This window comes from Pelodiscus sinensis, chromosome 7 (assembly GCF_049634645.1).
Source record: "Pelodiscus sinensis isolate JC-2024 chromosome 7, ASM4963464v1, whole genome shotgun sequence".
Taxonomy (NCBI): Eukaryota; Metazoa; Chordata; order Testudines; family Trionychidae; genus Pelodiscus; species Pelodiscus sinensis.
Window position 1 is genome coordinate 71,209,487 of NC_134717.1, and position 16,216 is coordinate 71,225,702.

At 42.1% G+C, this 16,216-nt stretch overlaps 1 protein-coding gene across 9 annotated transcripts in view; it reads right to left on the minus strand.

Annotated features, from left to right (window-relative positions):
- ANKRD44 (ankyrin repeat domain 44) overlaps window positions 1-16,216 on the minus strand; it is a 221,277-nt gene that overhangs the window by 65,869 nt on the left and 139,192 nt on the right. For 6 of the 9 annotated variants that reach the window (XM_014570888.3, XM_006117911.4, XM_075934240.1 and 3 more), the window contains exons 10-14: window positions 14,374-14,488; window positions 9,769-9,851; window positions 7,549-7,666; window positions 3,720-3,788; window positions 1,823-1,963 (exon numbers count right to left, since the gene is read on the minus strand). In XM_014570888.3, coding sequence (XP_014426374.1) covers window positions 1,823-1,963; window positions 3,720-3,788; window positions 7,549-7,666; window positions 9,769-9,851; window positions 14,374-14,488 — 526 coding nt within the window. The remainder of the gene's footprint in view (window positions 1-1,822; window positions 1,964-3,719; window positions 3,789-7,548; window positions 7,667-9,768; window positions 9,852-14,373; window positions 14,489-16,216) is intronic. The other 3 variants (XM_075934242.1, XM_075934241.1, XM_006117913.4) reach the window with 1 other exon arrangement.

Here is a 16,216-nt window from a genome sequence, read left to right on the forward strand (position 1 = left end):
GAAAAAAATGGTACATCAATTTTGTACCAGATTTAAATGTATGAGAAACCAGGATCCTGTGGACCAGGAGAGAAGTGCAGAGGAACAGAGAGAGAGAGAGAGAGAGCCTACCAGAAAATGAATACAGCCAACTAATGGTTTTAAATGCCAAAGATGACCTAAGACTTTAGTCGAGGCTGCTTGATCCATACAGCATGTCAGAGGCCATAAAATTACGTAGTACTCTGTAAATTAGAAACTGCACAGACTCGCAAGACATTTGAGAGAAGGGGAGATCCTACTAATGAAGCTGTTGCCGAAAGTTTCTTGAGCACACTAGAATCAGGCTTTGTTCCCTGTCCTCCAAGCAACGGACTTCCAGTTCCCACAAGCACAGTGTTCTTTTTGCCAGTGGCCTGTTCCCACTTTTCTGCCAGAACACAGACCTGCCCTCTCCTGTTGAGTCCCCCATTGTTTAGAAGCCTCCGGCCCACGCAGTGACTTTCATGAGGGGGCTACTGCTGGAATGAGGAATCCTGCAGGTGCTGCAACACTTCCTGGCTTGAATCGGATTCCATGATATGCAGGGTTTACAGTTTGGTTGAATGTCCCTCAGCACTTCCACGGTACAATATGTTCCAGCATACTTGGGCTTACTCCACCTCTGACAGAAAAGTGTGGGTGGGCTGGCAATGGCTACTCTTTGTTGTCATCCCCCATCTGGAAAGATCCCCCTCCCACTGCCTCAGGCTCTAGCCTTTTCAAAAGACCACCGCAGCAGTGCAGGCAGGGGAAGTTCCCTAACCTATCCCTTGTGGGAAAACCAACTATATAAGGAAAAAGGAAGGCAAAGTGGGAGGGGAAGTTATTCCTGAGGAGAAAGTGGCCAGCATTTAAGGGAGTTATGTTGCAATAAAAAGATAAATTGCACTATACACGACTCATCGTATAATCCAGGGTTGGGGAACCTCAGGCCAGGGGGCCGGATGCAGCCCCCAGCTTGTCTGGATCTGACACCGAGGTTTAGGTCCCCCCCAGCATTAGGGAGCCCAAAATGGCACTTTAGCCTCTGCAGAGCTGGATCACACAAAATCTACTAGGCTGGGCCTCCCTAGGCTCTGGTGTACCAGGGGAATGTGGGGACTTTCTCTTTCTCAGACAGGGGCCACATCAGTGAGGGTTTTTTTGTTTTTTTTTTAAACTTCTGACTTGTGTGTGGCCCCCGATTGATTTTTCTGTGGGTCAGTGGCCCTGAATCCAAAATAGGCTCCCCACCCCTGTTAAAATCAATAATGGGTGTGACGTGGACAGGGGTGGGCAGGGAGGCCTCCGCAGGCTGGATCTGGCCTGCCAAGCGGGTGGATCTGGCCCATAGATGCCCTGCCACTCCCCCGCCCCCAGGCCAATCAGGGCCTGCGGGCGGGAAGGGCACGTGAAGTCTCTCACTCCCTGTCTCCTCCCTGCAAGCTCCATGCCCCCCTTGCAGGGTGGGGGCAGGAAGCAAGAGACTTTGCATACTCCTCCTGCCCCCTGGCCCTAACTGGCCTGGGGGTGGGAGGAGCTCACGAAGTCTCCTCCTGCCTTGGAAGGGGGCAAGTGCCTAGAGGGAAGCACCAGCTGTTCAGAACCTTGCGGGGCAGCACAGGGCCACTTCAAAAATTAGTGAAGTGGCCCCTTGTCTAAAATTATTGCCCACCTCTGGTCAGAGAAAGGGGAGGAGGAAAAATACCTTTGCTAGTGGTTTATTTTTGTTGGTTTAAATGATATTGTGGCGTAAAAAGAGCATAAATGTCTCTGAGTAGGAAACAACGTAAAAGCGAGGAATACAAATAGGCTTTTTTACTTTCTGTCCATGTCCGAAGCAGCGGCATAGTGCAACGCAGTACGTCCCCACTCATCTGTTTCATTAATATTTGCCCCAGTGGTCACCAATGTCTCAATACAGTGAAAATGACAATTCGCAGCTGCATAGTGCAAAGGTGTCCTGAAAAACAAATAGCAATTTATGACTTCAGACGCTATCTAAAATGTAACATGGGTTACTCTATAGTCCCGAATGCACCTTTCCTAGAGATGTCTGAGGTAAAAACAATGCAGCCCTCTCTTGCTCCCTCTCCCAAATCTCGGGGGGGTTGGCTTTATTTACAGCTTTTTGTCCAACCAAAATACACAAATTAGTCTCTGGCGACATTCACTTCTAGCGATTCTAGAGGACGTAGGGCAGTATTGGTGCCGGCCGCTGGGCACTCCAGGCCCTTTAGAATTGGCAGGCCCCAGGACAATTGCCCGCTTTCCCCCGCTCCCAATCAGAGGGCCTAGAGGATGGAAAATTGCTCAAGAGGAAGATGGGAGATTGATTTGATTATTTTAAGTAGGGTTGCCAGATGGTTTCAACAAAAATACCGGACACACTTGACATTCCATCACAATCTACATTACATCCTATTTAGAAAATACCGGACATTTATATTTTCTCAATTTTTTTCCCAAACAGAAAGCTCAAATATTGGACTGTCTGGTTCAAAACTGTACACCTGCAAACCCTAATTTTAAGCTGCCCTCAGAAGCTGTGTCGTGCATAAGAATGGCCCCCTTTCTCTAACACATAAAAAATGTAGGCTCTTCAGAAAATTCACTTGATTTTCAAAATGGCAGACCCATTCATTAATTCCCATTAACTAAACTGGGAGGTGATGAGAGCTCAGTGATTCTGAATATTTGTTTAAGTGGCTAGGCCTCAACCTTGCAAAAGTCTTAAGCACACGATTTAACTTTACACACCCTGAGTAGACACTGAAGGCATTTAAGTTCAGCACATATGTTCGTGTTTGCAGGAGCAGAGCTAGAAGACAGATAGGGTTGCCAGGTGTCCGGTATTGAACCGGACAGTCTGGTATTTTCGTCTTATGTCCAGTAAAAAAAATTCAGAAAATACCGGACACCTAAAATATCCAGTACTTTCTGACTTTTTCCCAGCCAGGAGGCTAAAATCCTGGGCTGTCCAGCTCAATACGGAGGCAGCCTGGCAACCCTAGTGCTTACCAGGTTCCACAGGGGAGCTGACCGGTCTGGCGCAGGGAGGCAAGATGGCGGACAGCCTCACCACATTGTTTTTTAAAGGGGACAAACGGTGGGGATTTTTTCTTAACAAGTCTCGGGATCCGCCCCCCTCCCTTTTTTTTTTTTTTTTTTCTCAACAAACTTTTTCCTCATGTGTTGTTGTTGTTGTGTATTTTTTCTGAAATCATCTGGCAACGCTAATAGACAGACACCTGTTTTTTAGATCTGCGGCCTGGGTGAAAACTGTTTGGCCGAATTTGTAACATACATCAGGGGCGTGTCGGGGACTGAATCGGTACATCCATTTCTGCATTTATTTCAACATTATTTTACTTTGAGAAAGTCTAGAAAGAAGGCTGATAAGCAGTAGTTCTCCCTACAGTGATGTGCAGGTGCTATGTTGGGCACAAAGCGTGGAGAGCAATGAGGAAAGAAATTACTGATATTTTTAAATAAGAAAGACTGAAGTGCCTAGGCTTGGCTTTCATGTATTTAATGTAATCTGCATTTGTCTTTTTGGCATTTAACTTCAATCAGCAGTATCCTCTTGGGAAACGGTGATTCCTACCCCCTTTTACGGTTTACCTTTTTAAGTGAAACATATGATTTCCAGATTGAGGGCTTTTTTCCTCTCTTTCTTTCTTTGAAATACATCTGAAAAAGCTTCACAATGTACATACCTCCCACATCTGTCCTTTTTATTAAAATCTGCTCCACTGCTCTGCAAGAGTTTTACACATTCAACATTACTGAAAAGAAAAGGAAAGAAAACAAAGCATGAGCAAAACAAAAGTTCTCATCTTGACCGAGTACCCAAAAAAGTAGTGTTGTTTCATTCACTCTTAGCAGTGCAGAAATTGTGCAGAAATTGCAATTCAAGCCTGAACAAAAGAACGGAGAAAAAGAAAACTTGTAAAGATGACACCTTTATTTCTGGATAACTTTGGAATTCTATTCCAGACAAGTAAAGTAGAAAGTGTTTTAATATATATATCCTGGATTCAAGGGGGAGGCAGTCAAACATTTCCAAAGGGAGTTGTGCTGCTAATGGTTCACACATTGAGCTAAGAAATTTTCCAAGAACATTTTTGTAGTTTGAAGCAAGCTTACAAAATATGCTGGGCTAATAATGAGGAGATTTAGGTCCCAATTCAGGGCAGAACTTCAGGGCATGCTTAATTTTTTACACATATGCTGAAATCCATTCTTTTCTGCAAAGCATTTAGCAAAAACTTAACTTTAATTATGTCCCATTTTCTTCAATGAGACTTAAGAACAACTTTAAAGTTGAAACCCATCCTTCAGAACTGTATTGCTTTTGAAGGGATTATTCATAGTTTGTATCCCTACTGAATGAATTCACTATGATACAACTCTGTATTGTTACTGTTTAAATTGAAGTGATTCTTAATAGTAAATAACATAGGTGCATTTTAATATCTTTATAATTCAAGTAAATAAATGTACAATGCCAAACCAGAAGATCATGTAATGAAGCACAATGATCTTCCAAGACTCCTTTGTCATTCAGAGGAGCAATAACTCATTTCTACTAGGAAATGGGAAAAGATATTTTTGGAACATAGTTTCTTCTCAATGCCAATATAACTTCCATTAATGTTAATGGGAGTAACAGGCATGCACCAAGAGGAAAATGCATGTTTTATGTATAGCTCAAGTTCCAGTCTAAAAGACATGGATGGAGCAAAGCTGATGTTAACCCACTATCTGTGTATAAAATATCTATAGAATGCTCCCCACAATGTACACAAGATAAGTGGTCTTGTTAGGGATAATTACAGTCAGCCATAAATAAAAACTGACTTATTTTCACAGGCAATTTTTGCCTCTTATCTTATTCCCTTCTCTTTCAGGGTATTATTGTAAGCTTTAAGAAGAGGTATTTTCTGAAGAGTGCTCTGTCAGGGTAATTTAAGTCCACGAAACTACCATACATCTTTCATTAACCATATAAAATAAACACTTAACAAGAACAATCCTTTTTCAGTGTTCAAAATACTTTCATTATGTACTTGTGATGGTTGGTGATGACTTTTGTGAAATGCACAATGGTCCACCAAGAAGTGAACAGACAACTCACAACTACAAGACTACCAAATAATCACCAGGTAGGTACCATTTCTGGCCACTACAACCACTGCCAATCTAGTGGAAAGGGGGTAGGTTTAGAAGATAAAATTTTAAAAAAAGAACAAGTTAAAAATCACTTAGAAAAGTTATATGTCTGCAAGTCATCAGGGCCTGATGAAATGCATCCTAGAATACTCAAGGAACTGATAGAGGAGGTATCTGAGCCTTTAGCAATCATCTTTGGAAAATCATGGAAGACAGGAAAGATTCCAGAAGACTGGAAAAGGGCGAATATTGTGCCCATCTATAAAAAGGGAAATAAGAACAACCCAGGAAACTACAGACCAGTCAGTTTAACTTCTGTGCCAGGAAAGATAATGGAGCAAGTAATTAAGGAAATCATCTGTAAACACTTGGAAGATAATAAGGTGATAGGGAACAGCCAGCATGGATTTGTAAAGAACAAATCATGTCAAACCAATCTGATAGCTTTCTTTGATAGGATAACAAGTCTTGAGGATAAGGGAGAAGCGGTGGATGTGCTATACCTAGACTTTAGTAAGGCATCTGATACGGTCTCACATGATATTCTTATCAATAAACTAGGCAAATACAACTTAGATGGGGCTACTATAAGGTAGATGCATAAGTGGCTGGATAACTGTGCTCAGAGAGTAGTTATTAACGGTTCACAATCCTGATGGAAAGGTATAACTAGTGGGGTTCTGCAGGGGTCTGTTTTGGGACCAGTTCTGTTCAATATCTTCATCAACGATTTAAATATCGGCATGGAGAGAACGCTTATTAAGTTTGCAGATGATACCAAGCTGGGAGAGGTTGCAACTGCTTTGGAGGATGGAGTCATAATTCAAAAGGATCTGGACAAATTGGAGAAATGGTCTGAGGTAAACAGGATGAAATGTAATAAGGACAAATGTAAAGTGCTCCACTTAGGAAGGAACAATCAGTTTCACACATACAGAATGGGAAGCGACTGTCTCAGAAGGAGCACGGCAGAAAGGGATCTAGGGGTTATAGTGGACAACAAGCTAAATATGAGTGTGATGCAGTTGCAAAAGAAGCAAACATGATTCTAGGATGCATTAACAGGTGTGTTGTGAGCAAGTCATGAGAAGTCATTCGTCCGCTCTACTCTGCCCTGATTAGACCTCAGCTGGAGTATTGTGTCCAGTTCTGGGTACCACATTTAAAGAAAGATGTGGATAAACTGGAGAAGGTCCAGAGAAAAGCAACAAGAATGATTAAAGGTCTAGAATCAGAGGGGTAGCCGTGTTAGTATGAATCTGCAAAAGCGGCGAGGAGTCCTGTGGCACCTTACTTCAAAGAGAAACTGCTGAGCTACAGTTCATCTTCAAGTTTGAAACAATCAACTCTGGATTAAACAAAGACTGTGAATGGCTCGCTAACTACAAAAGCAGCTTCTGCTCTCTTGGAATTCACACCTCCAGATCAGCTACTAGAAGTGGGCCTCATCCTCCTTGATTGGATCCACCTCGTCATCTCTTGCCTGATTCTGGCCTGCATATTTATACCTGCCTCTGGAAATTTCTACTACATGCATCTGACGAAGTGGGTCTTTGCCCACGAAAGCTTATGCTCCTACATTTCAGTTAGTCTATAAGGTGCCACAGGACTCCTCGCCGCTTTTAAAGGTCTAGAGAACATGACCTATGAAGGAAGACTGAAATAATTGGGATTGTTTAGTTTGGAAAAGAGAAGATTGAGGGGGGACATGATAGCAGTTTTCAAGTATCTAAAAGAGTGTCACAAGGAGGAGGGAGAAAAATTGTTCTTCCTGGCCTCTGATAGAACAAGAAGCAATGGGCTTAAACTGCAGCAAGGGAGGTTTAGTTTGGACATTAGGAAAAAGTTCCTAACTGTCAGGGTGGTTAAACACTGGAATAAATTGCCTAAGGAGGTTGTGGAGATATTGAAGAGTAGGTTAGATAAATGTCTGTCAGGGATGGTCTAGACAGTACTGGGTCCTGCCATGAGGGCAGGGGACTGGACTTGATGACCTCTCGAGATCCCTTCCAGTCCTAGTATTCTATGATTCTCTCTTGCTCCTGCAGCTGGACCCAAAGTCTAAGCAATGTGCAGACGGGCAGGAGATAGGGGAATTGTTCCTCCCTCCCAGAGGTCTGTGTTTCAAATCACACACTAGCCTTCTATAATCAAAGGCCATGTCCTGCCACTCTTACTCACACTGCATGTAGACCTAATGTGAGCTGCAATTTACTGAATGCTGGTGGAACACTGCCTGGAGAGAGAAAGATTTTACATCGAATTATTTTGCTCTTCTTTAATGGGAACAAATTCCTTTACAGATGGTACAGCTGGCTTGAGTTACACAATTAAATTACAACTAACGTAACAGCTATAATTTTAACTACTCACCCTCCTGCAGCAGCAGCGTGGAGGCACGTTCTTCCAAAATTATCAGGGGTGTCTATTTCAAAGCCTGCAGACAGCACGTGCTCATTACTAAACAAGGACACTATGCTATACTTTTGTCCTAGTTAAACCACAAGAAACATTGCAGAGACAGAAAAAACAGTTAGTTAGGAAAACCAGAATGCAAGCAACTATAGTCAGCAAGAGGTTGTCATGGAAACGGACAGTGGCTGCTCAAGCTTGGTAGCTCTATAAAAAGAACTGCGAAGTCAAAAAGAATCTATTTCGACATTCAGCCTTGGGCTACATAACTATTCAATCATGTGACAGGCATTTATGAGGCAGATTCTTATCGAGAGAATTGTGACACTAGGCTATGCAGACAAAAACCACGATGAAATGGGGAGAGTCAGAGAGAGAGGCCTAGCATGCAGGCAGTCGATTGTTATTGGCATGCTTGTGTTTTCCAAATTGTTTTTAGATTCTGGAAAGATGCTTCCGGGAACATGCAACGGATATTTTTAAAGATGCACAAGGCTTTGGATATATAACCCATGGAAGATTCGTACAGAATTAATCCTGGGATGTCTAAGCAGCTTGCTTAGAATCATAGATCTGGAAGAGACCTCAGGTTGTCATCAAGTCCAGCCCCCCTGCCAAAGGCAGGACTAATCTGCACTGACTTATTAACCAGCAACAAAGCACATCAGGGGTTGCTGTAACTGGCTATGCAAATTACATTTTTCTTTCTATTTTTTTCCCTAAACATCGCCAGGGACTCAGCCTTATGGCTCAGAGTGGCGAGGGGAGGTTTCAATTGCTAAGGAATGGCAGTTTTCTGGAAGATGTATGAACTGCCTTCTCTCCATCTTGAACTCAGTGGAACTTCTGTCTGCATAAGGAGATCAGGAGATGGCACTTTATTACTACTCTCCATGGGTACCTTTTGTCAGGGGTGCGCAAAAGGGCCCCCACGGGCCAGATCCAGCTTGCCAAGCAGGTGGATCCGGCCTACAGAGGCCCTGCTCCTCCCCTGCCCCCAGGCCAATTAGGGCCGGGGCAGGGACAGGGGCAGGGGAGCATACGAAGCCTCTTCCTGCCTTGCCAGGAGCATGTGGCGCTTTGAAGTGCTGTGTGCTGTTCACAGGGTGGGGGCAGAGTGGAGAAGGCTTTATGCACTCCCCGCCCCCAGGCCCTATTTGGCTTAGGTGCAGGGGAGCGCGGGAAGTCTCCTCCCATGACAGGCGCATGGGCACTTAATGTAGGGGGAGGGGGGCAGCAAAGTCACTCCCTCACCCCCGGACCTTGATTGGACTGGGGGTGGGGAACCCAGAAGCATATTGGCCCCACCCCTTCCGCTTGATGCCCCGCCCCTTCCGCTTGATGCCCCGCCCCTTCTTGTGCGACCTGGGACCACTTCAAAAATTTCCAAAGTGGCCTTGGCAAAAAATTCATTTCCATCCCTAGTCTAGACAGTGAGGCTATTTATTTTGTATCCCAAAATAGCTACCCCGTGACTTTTGAACACTCCCGTTGTTTCAAAATATTTTTCGAAACAACGGGTGTGCTATTTCAGCATCCCTGTAACCCTCGTTCCACAAGGCTTAAGGGATGTGTCAAAATAGCATGTTATTTTGAAATTTGGTGCTCTGTAGATGCGCCAGATTTCCAAATAAGCTATTTCAAAATACAATCAAAATAAGATACGCAATTTTTGTAGCATAAATTGCATCTCTTATTTCAAGTTTAGAGTGCTGTGTAGACGCACCCTTTGAAAGATGACTAGCAGCAAACAGACACTGTCCCATTTTGAGAACCTGATTCAGGAAAGCATGTGTTTTGGTCCCATCCATTTGAACAGGATGTAACCATTTGCTCAATGTTGTCCTAAACCCAGGAGCTTTCTCCTGAACCATGTGTAAGCGGTATCTCACAAAATTCCTACAGCTTGGTAAAGGATTTTCCCTTTCCTCCCCTTCCCTATGAATTAAAATAAACTTTGTGACTTCCAGGGGGGGAAAAAGCATTCAAAAGGCTTCAGGAATGAACAATACAGGATGCAATGTGAGTAATTATCAGCAAGCAGTTAGGAAAGCCACACAATCACATGAAGCAGCACAGGAAGTCTTTCATTTGGACAATTCACAACTCTAAATAACACAGGGGCCATAAGCAGCATGTTCATATTCATTAAACTCCACAGTTGCAGCTGGAGTCACTTACCTGATGACAACAACTTCCTGCAGCAGTCCGAGTGAGCGTTTAGTGCTGCTAAGTGCAAGGGGAACATGTTGTGGATACCACACCTGTTAGGCAAAACATTTTTATTAGTTACCAAAAGAATGGGCAGCAGTCAGGGTAGATGATGAAAATTCCCCTTTTAAAAACATTTTGTCATTGCTTGTGTAGGTGGCTCATTGTATTTGTACTTTCTATAACCTCTAAGGCTTGTTTGTTTTGTGAAAGCATAATGTTAGTATCTGATTTTGATTACAAATGGACAACAAGGCTAGGTACAGATTTGTAAAAACAAGATGAGAAGCAAAGAGAGAAGAAGCTAAGATAATGGATTTTATTTAGATTTCAACTGTGACCATTGGTTGTAGCACAAGTATTCTATCACGAGGTTCAAGTAAATACTGATAGAATCCTTATATTGTTTCTAAAACCCATCTTTCCTCTGCATCTCTATTGTTAACATGCCACTGTGTGTCTTAGTTAACTCTCACCTAGATTATTGCATCTTCTTCTCGTGGCTGGCTTCTTAGGCTGTGTCCAGACTCAGGGGTTTTTTTTCGAAAAAAGTAGCCTTTTTTCGAAAAAACTTCACCTGCATCTAGACTGCAGCCGCGTTCTTTCGAAATTAAATCGAAAGAACACGGCTTTTCTTTCGACGGCGGTAAACCTCATTGCACGAGGAAGAACACCTTTTTTCGAAAGTTCCTCTTTCGAAAGAAGGCGTTCTTGAATGTAAATAGGGCTTCTTCGAAAGAGAGCATCCAGACTCACTGGGTGCTTTCTTTCAAAAAAGCAAGCCGCTTTTTCGAAAGTTCCGCGTGCAGTCTAGACGCTCTCTTTCGAAAGAGGCTCTTTCGAAAGTATCTTTCGAAAGAGCCTCTTTCGAAAGAGGCTTGCAGTCTAGACTTAGCCTTAGTGTCTCTTTTTTCACACTTCCTCTTATCCAAAACTGGTTAGGACATCTCCAAGTGCTTTGACCCCATCACCTGTTTCTTCACTCATGTCACACAATTTGCCCTTTTCATTTGCATCAGGTTTAATATTCTCATCCTCACCTTTCAGTTTCTGTATACCTCTCCTCCCCCACCCCATACATTTCTCCTTTTTCCCCCCACATTCAGCTAACTGCTCTCTTTGTCTCTTGCCTCTTCTCTCCTGTCAGATTGCATTTATAAGTGACTCCCAACTCCTGTGTGCCAAACATCCTAACTTCAACACACACACACACACACACACACACACACACACACACACACACACACACACACACACACACACACCCATTTCCCCAACCCTCCCTATATCCTCACTAGCAATGTCTCTATGCATTTTTCACTTAGACTGTAGGCTCCTCAGAGAAGACTCCTTGGCAAAACCCTAAAACATGAACCAAACATTAGGGTCCTAAATCTCAATCAGACATTTACTTGATTTTTCAAACATACTGAGCACTCAGTAGCTCCCACGGACATCAATGTGGAGTGCACTATACTTTTCAAAATTAGGTAGGTGGCTAAATATGGATTTAGAAGCCTAAGTTTAGGCTCCTGATTTTGAGACTCTCTGCTTGTTTTTTGGCATGTTTTTGCAATGTGTCATTCATACTTACATTACTTTACCAACACTACTACACAGACAGTAGTAGTCTTTAAGGCTACTACAAAGAGTCTCAAAATCAGAAGCCTAAACTTAGGCTTCTAAATCCACCTACCTAATTTTGAAAAGTACAGTGCACCCCACAATCATGTCCATGGCAGCTACTGAGTGCTCAGTATGTTTGAAAAATCAAGTAAATGTCTGACTGAGATTCAGGACCCAAACGTTAGGTTCATCTTTTGGGATTTTGCCATGGTGTCTTCATTGAGGACCCTTTGGTGCATATCACTGTAGAGCATCTGATATCAGTAACTGCATGGGATGAGAATCTACTGTTAGCTAAAAACAGTTAACTAAAGTCCTGGAAGATGCTAAATGGATTCATAGCCATAACTCAGTTTTTTTCAAGATAACCCAAGGATATAACATAACATGATCATGTCATTAGGCAAGATTTCAGATACAGCCTTGAAGGAACTTGTTTTCATGAAAAATTTATTGTCAGGAAAATTCTTAGAGGACAACTATGAAGCTTTAGCGAAAGTTATTTCATACAAAGATACACTCTTCAAAATCCAGCACTAACAAGAAAGCTAAAATTTACAAAAGTTGGCAACTGAGTCAAAACTGCAAAATATGTAACCCAGGTGGGAGTCTGTGCAAATTTAACTCACACACTCTCACTTTCTCTCTCACTTTTTCGCTCTCTCACACACAGACACTCTGCATTCTGTATTATGCACACAAGGACAAACACAATTTTTGAAAAAATATATGATTTCTTGCAACATCTGTGTTCCCATTCCACTTTCCTTTCTCATTGCATTTGTTAACCTTCCTACCTGACAACATCAGAAGTGAGCTACAATACTATATACATTTAATTTAATCAATGCCCTGCCAGCATCTAACTCTCTCACAGAGTAAACCTACCCAAGGATGCTCAGACACTCTGTTCTTTGAAAGGAAATGGCACAAGCTCCACCAAGCTGTTCAAGTCTATCTAAAAAGGTGCATTTCTAAGCTGTGACTGTATTTATTTAACCTGGTATCACAAAGAGGATTTGTAATGTACAGTCATATTCAGTATTTCCCATCCATTTCTGATTTTTACATCAATTTCCCCCTCCAGCCTAGTTATTTCAAGCCACATTTCCCCAGTGCATATTTTGGCTGGTGTCCATCAAGAGATGCAATTTGCACATGTGCTAGTCAGTGCCAGACTGTATAGAGCTGCTTACAACTGCTCCCTCCATTATTTATCTTCCATACCCCTGAAATGCAAATGCATCAAATGACTGACCTTGTTGTCTGCAGTTTCTGCTAGCAGCACTGTAGAAATCCTTCCTTTTCTGTGCCAGTTCAGGGAATTAAGCCAAAATTATTTACATAAAACAAATATTAAAAGCTCATTCCCTTTGGAAGTACTGGGTACATAATTTCTTTTTCAGAACAATGCCATCATTTGGACTACTACTACAACTAAGCGGACTTCTCACTTTAAATACATCTGCTGTTGGCAAAGGTATTTTATTTGATCAATGTACAAGTCATCCAAGTGCGAAATAGAAATTTTGAGCAGACAATCTAGATTGCAAGAGCCACTTATCTCACTGCTATTCATTGTTACCTTAAACTTCAGGAAACCGATGGACTCAAACATTATATATTGGAAAGGCATAGCAAAAATCATATTTAGTCAAAAAGGACCAGATTCTCAAGCTGGTATAAACCTGACCCTTTCTTTTTTGACTGGTGAGAAGCAGTTTTAACAAAGAAGATAGCAAAATACGGGGAAAAAATACTCACTTCAAACTCTCCAAATGAAAAGCTTAATGCCAACATGACTACATTCCAAATACCATCTCTTTTCCTTTTCAGTGTTCAATTTAATCCTCTCCCATTTTGGAAATCGAGTGCTCTGTTACCTCACTAACTCTAGGCCAAAGTCTAAGGAGGTACTGAATGCCCACTGAAATCAATGACCCTCCCAGGATTGGGCTCGTAATATGTATATATACACATGTACTGGTAATCATGAGCATAGTCAAATGCAATCTCTCTATCACACTCACACACAAACACAGAGGAAAAATCAGCCTAGCCAAATCAACACCTCGGAGCACAAAGAGCTGAACAACACATCAAAACTCATATCTCAGCTTTTCTCAAGAAAACCCCAAAACAAAAATCAGCCTCATCATTTCAGCCAGTTGACGCTCTAAAACCATAAGATACTAAGACTGTGCACCAAAGCTGCATTAGAGTATGAAATAAACCTTGAGTTGTCCTTGTCCATTTCTACTGATACTTATCCAGCCCCAATAGATACTAGATAAAGGAAGAAATCAATTTAAGTACTACATGTTATGAACATGAATGTATTCTAGACACTAAGGCTGTGTCCAGACTCAGGGGTTTTTTCGGGAAAAGTAGCCTTTTTCCGAAAAAACTTCACCTACGTCTAGACTGCAGCCGCGTTCTTTCGAAATTAAATCGAAAGAACGCGGCTTTTCTTTCGACGGCGGTAAACCTCATTTCACGAGGAAGAACGCCTTCTTTCGAAAGTGCTTCTTTCGAAAGAAGGCGTTCTTGAATGTAAATAGGGCTTCTTCGAATGAGAGCATCCAGACTCACTGGGTGCTTTCTTTCAAAAAAGCGGCTTGCTCTTTCGAAAGTTCCGCGTGCAGTCTAGATGCTCTCTTTCGAAAGAGGCTCTTTCCGCGTGCAGTCTAGATGCTCTCTTTTGAAAGAGGCTTGCAGTCTAGACATAGCCTAAGGGAATTACACACCCTTCATTAACAGCTTAATATTTTAAACTGAATCCAAATTCCTTCATCTTTTAAGCTACTTACTAATACAAACTATTTGTTAATGAATTCATAATTATGCACTTGCATTTTAAAATGAATACACTGTAACTCGAAAATAAACATTATCTAGCAATAACCGTAACATTTGACCATTAGGAACAGCATTTCTTAAGCAACCTACTTGGCAGCATCAGCTCCACTGGTTATTAGGGTGTTAATCAAAAGCTCATGTCCGTATCTCGCAGCCACATGCAGAGGGGTATTGCCATCCTGATCAACACAGTCAATTTCACCTCCTGGAAAAGACATTTTCACACAGTGTAACACACAAGGATTTAATGTTAGTCAGTGACCAGAAACTGGAAAGAAATTTATTCCTTTCCAATGAAGTCAATTTATCATAGTTACAGTCTAGTGTGTATAGTAGCAGCAGAAACACGGAATTTCTTGGATAGGGCATCTATACACAGCAAGCCATTTGTTGCGCCAGTCATGCACAATGGCCACAATTCTGGCTGAATTTTTTTTTTCTTCTTCCTTATTTCCATCTCTCTGCATATTTCACACTAGTCTCTCCCCCAATGGCCTACGATGCAGTGCCCTAAATTAAATTAACAAAATTAATTGTTGAAATTTGCCACAATTCTGTGAGTCACTGGTGTTGAATCTTGTCCACAAACCAATGATAGAAGACAGAGCTCTTCCAGCTCACTTGCATGGCTGCTTACTGAACCTCACCAAATCTGTCAAATGGTACTGCCCAGGAGCTGTCGCCCACCTTACTGCTCTCTCAGGGTTTTTACAAAGAGAAAACCCGAAGCTCCTTCCTGTCTTTGGCATATGCTTCTTCAGGTGTAGGTGCAGCAGAACACTCAGGAAGAGAGAACTGAATGAAAGTAACCTCAAGTACAGCAGTGAGAGCTGCAGGCTAGAACAGAAGGATTATACACAAAAGGCTACATCTACACTGCCTCTTTTTTGCGGAAAAGGCAATGCAAATGAAGTGCTCGTTAGCAACTTCTTGCACTTCATTTGCATAATCTCTTCCGATGCTTTTTGCACAAGAGGATTTTGCGCAAAAATTAGCAGAGTAGACAGATTTGTTTTGTGCAAAAAAATTCTTTTGTGCAAGATCCTTATGCCTTAAAAGAGGAGGTATACAGATCTCACACAAAAGGGTTTTTTGGTTTTTTTTCCTCGCAAAATGGACCCGTCTACATTGCTCGTTTTTGTGCAAAAACCTCTTATGCTAAAAGCCTCGGGCAGAGATTATGCAAATGAAGCACGAAAAGTTGCTAATGAGAGCTTTATTAGCATACTCTCTGCCGGCAAAAGAGACAGTATAGACGTAGCCAAAGAGAGAAAATAATGAGCAATGCCACAAAACAGAGGTGGGGGAGAGAGTGTTTTTAACCAAACACCCCAACCTGTGACCCTAAAGCAGGCTTATTTTCTGCTTGTCTCTATAACCCTTTGATAACATGACTATTTCATGTAACCAACCACTGTACTTGAGGCAGCCAGAAGAGGAGATAACCCTCCAAGAAATTATTCAAAGACATGATGCTCAGTATTAAGAAGTCTAAACCCTGCCACATTCGATGATCTTCTAGTAAGATATAAAAAGGTGACAGGTAACTGCCAGAATGGATTTGTAAAGAACATGTCATGTCAAACCAATACGATAGCTTTCTTTTATAGGATAACAAGTCTTGTGGCTAAGGGGGAAACGATAGAGGTATACACTTTAGTAAGGCATTTAATAGGGTTTCATGTGACCTTGTCATCAATAAACCAGGGAAATACGACCCAGATGGGGCTAATCTAAGGTGGGTGCATAACTGGCTGGATAACGGTTCTCAGAGAATAGTTATTAACGGTTCTCAATCATGCTGGAAGGCATAACGAGTGGGGTTCCACAGGGGTCTGTTTTGGGACTCGTTCTGTTCAATATCTTCATGAACAGGGCTTGACAATTAAGGTAATCTACTCGCCACGGGCGAGTAGATTTATAGCCTGGCCTG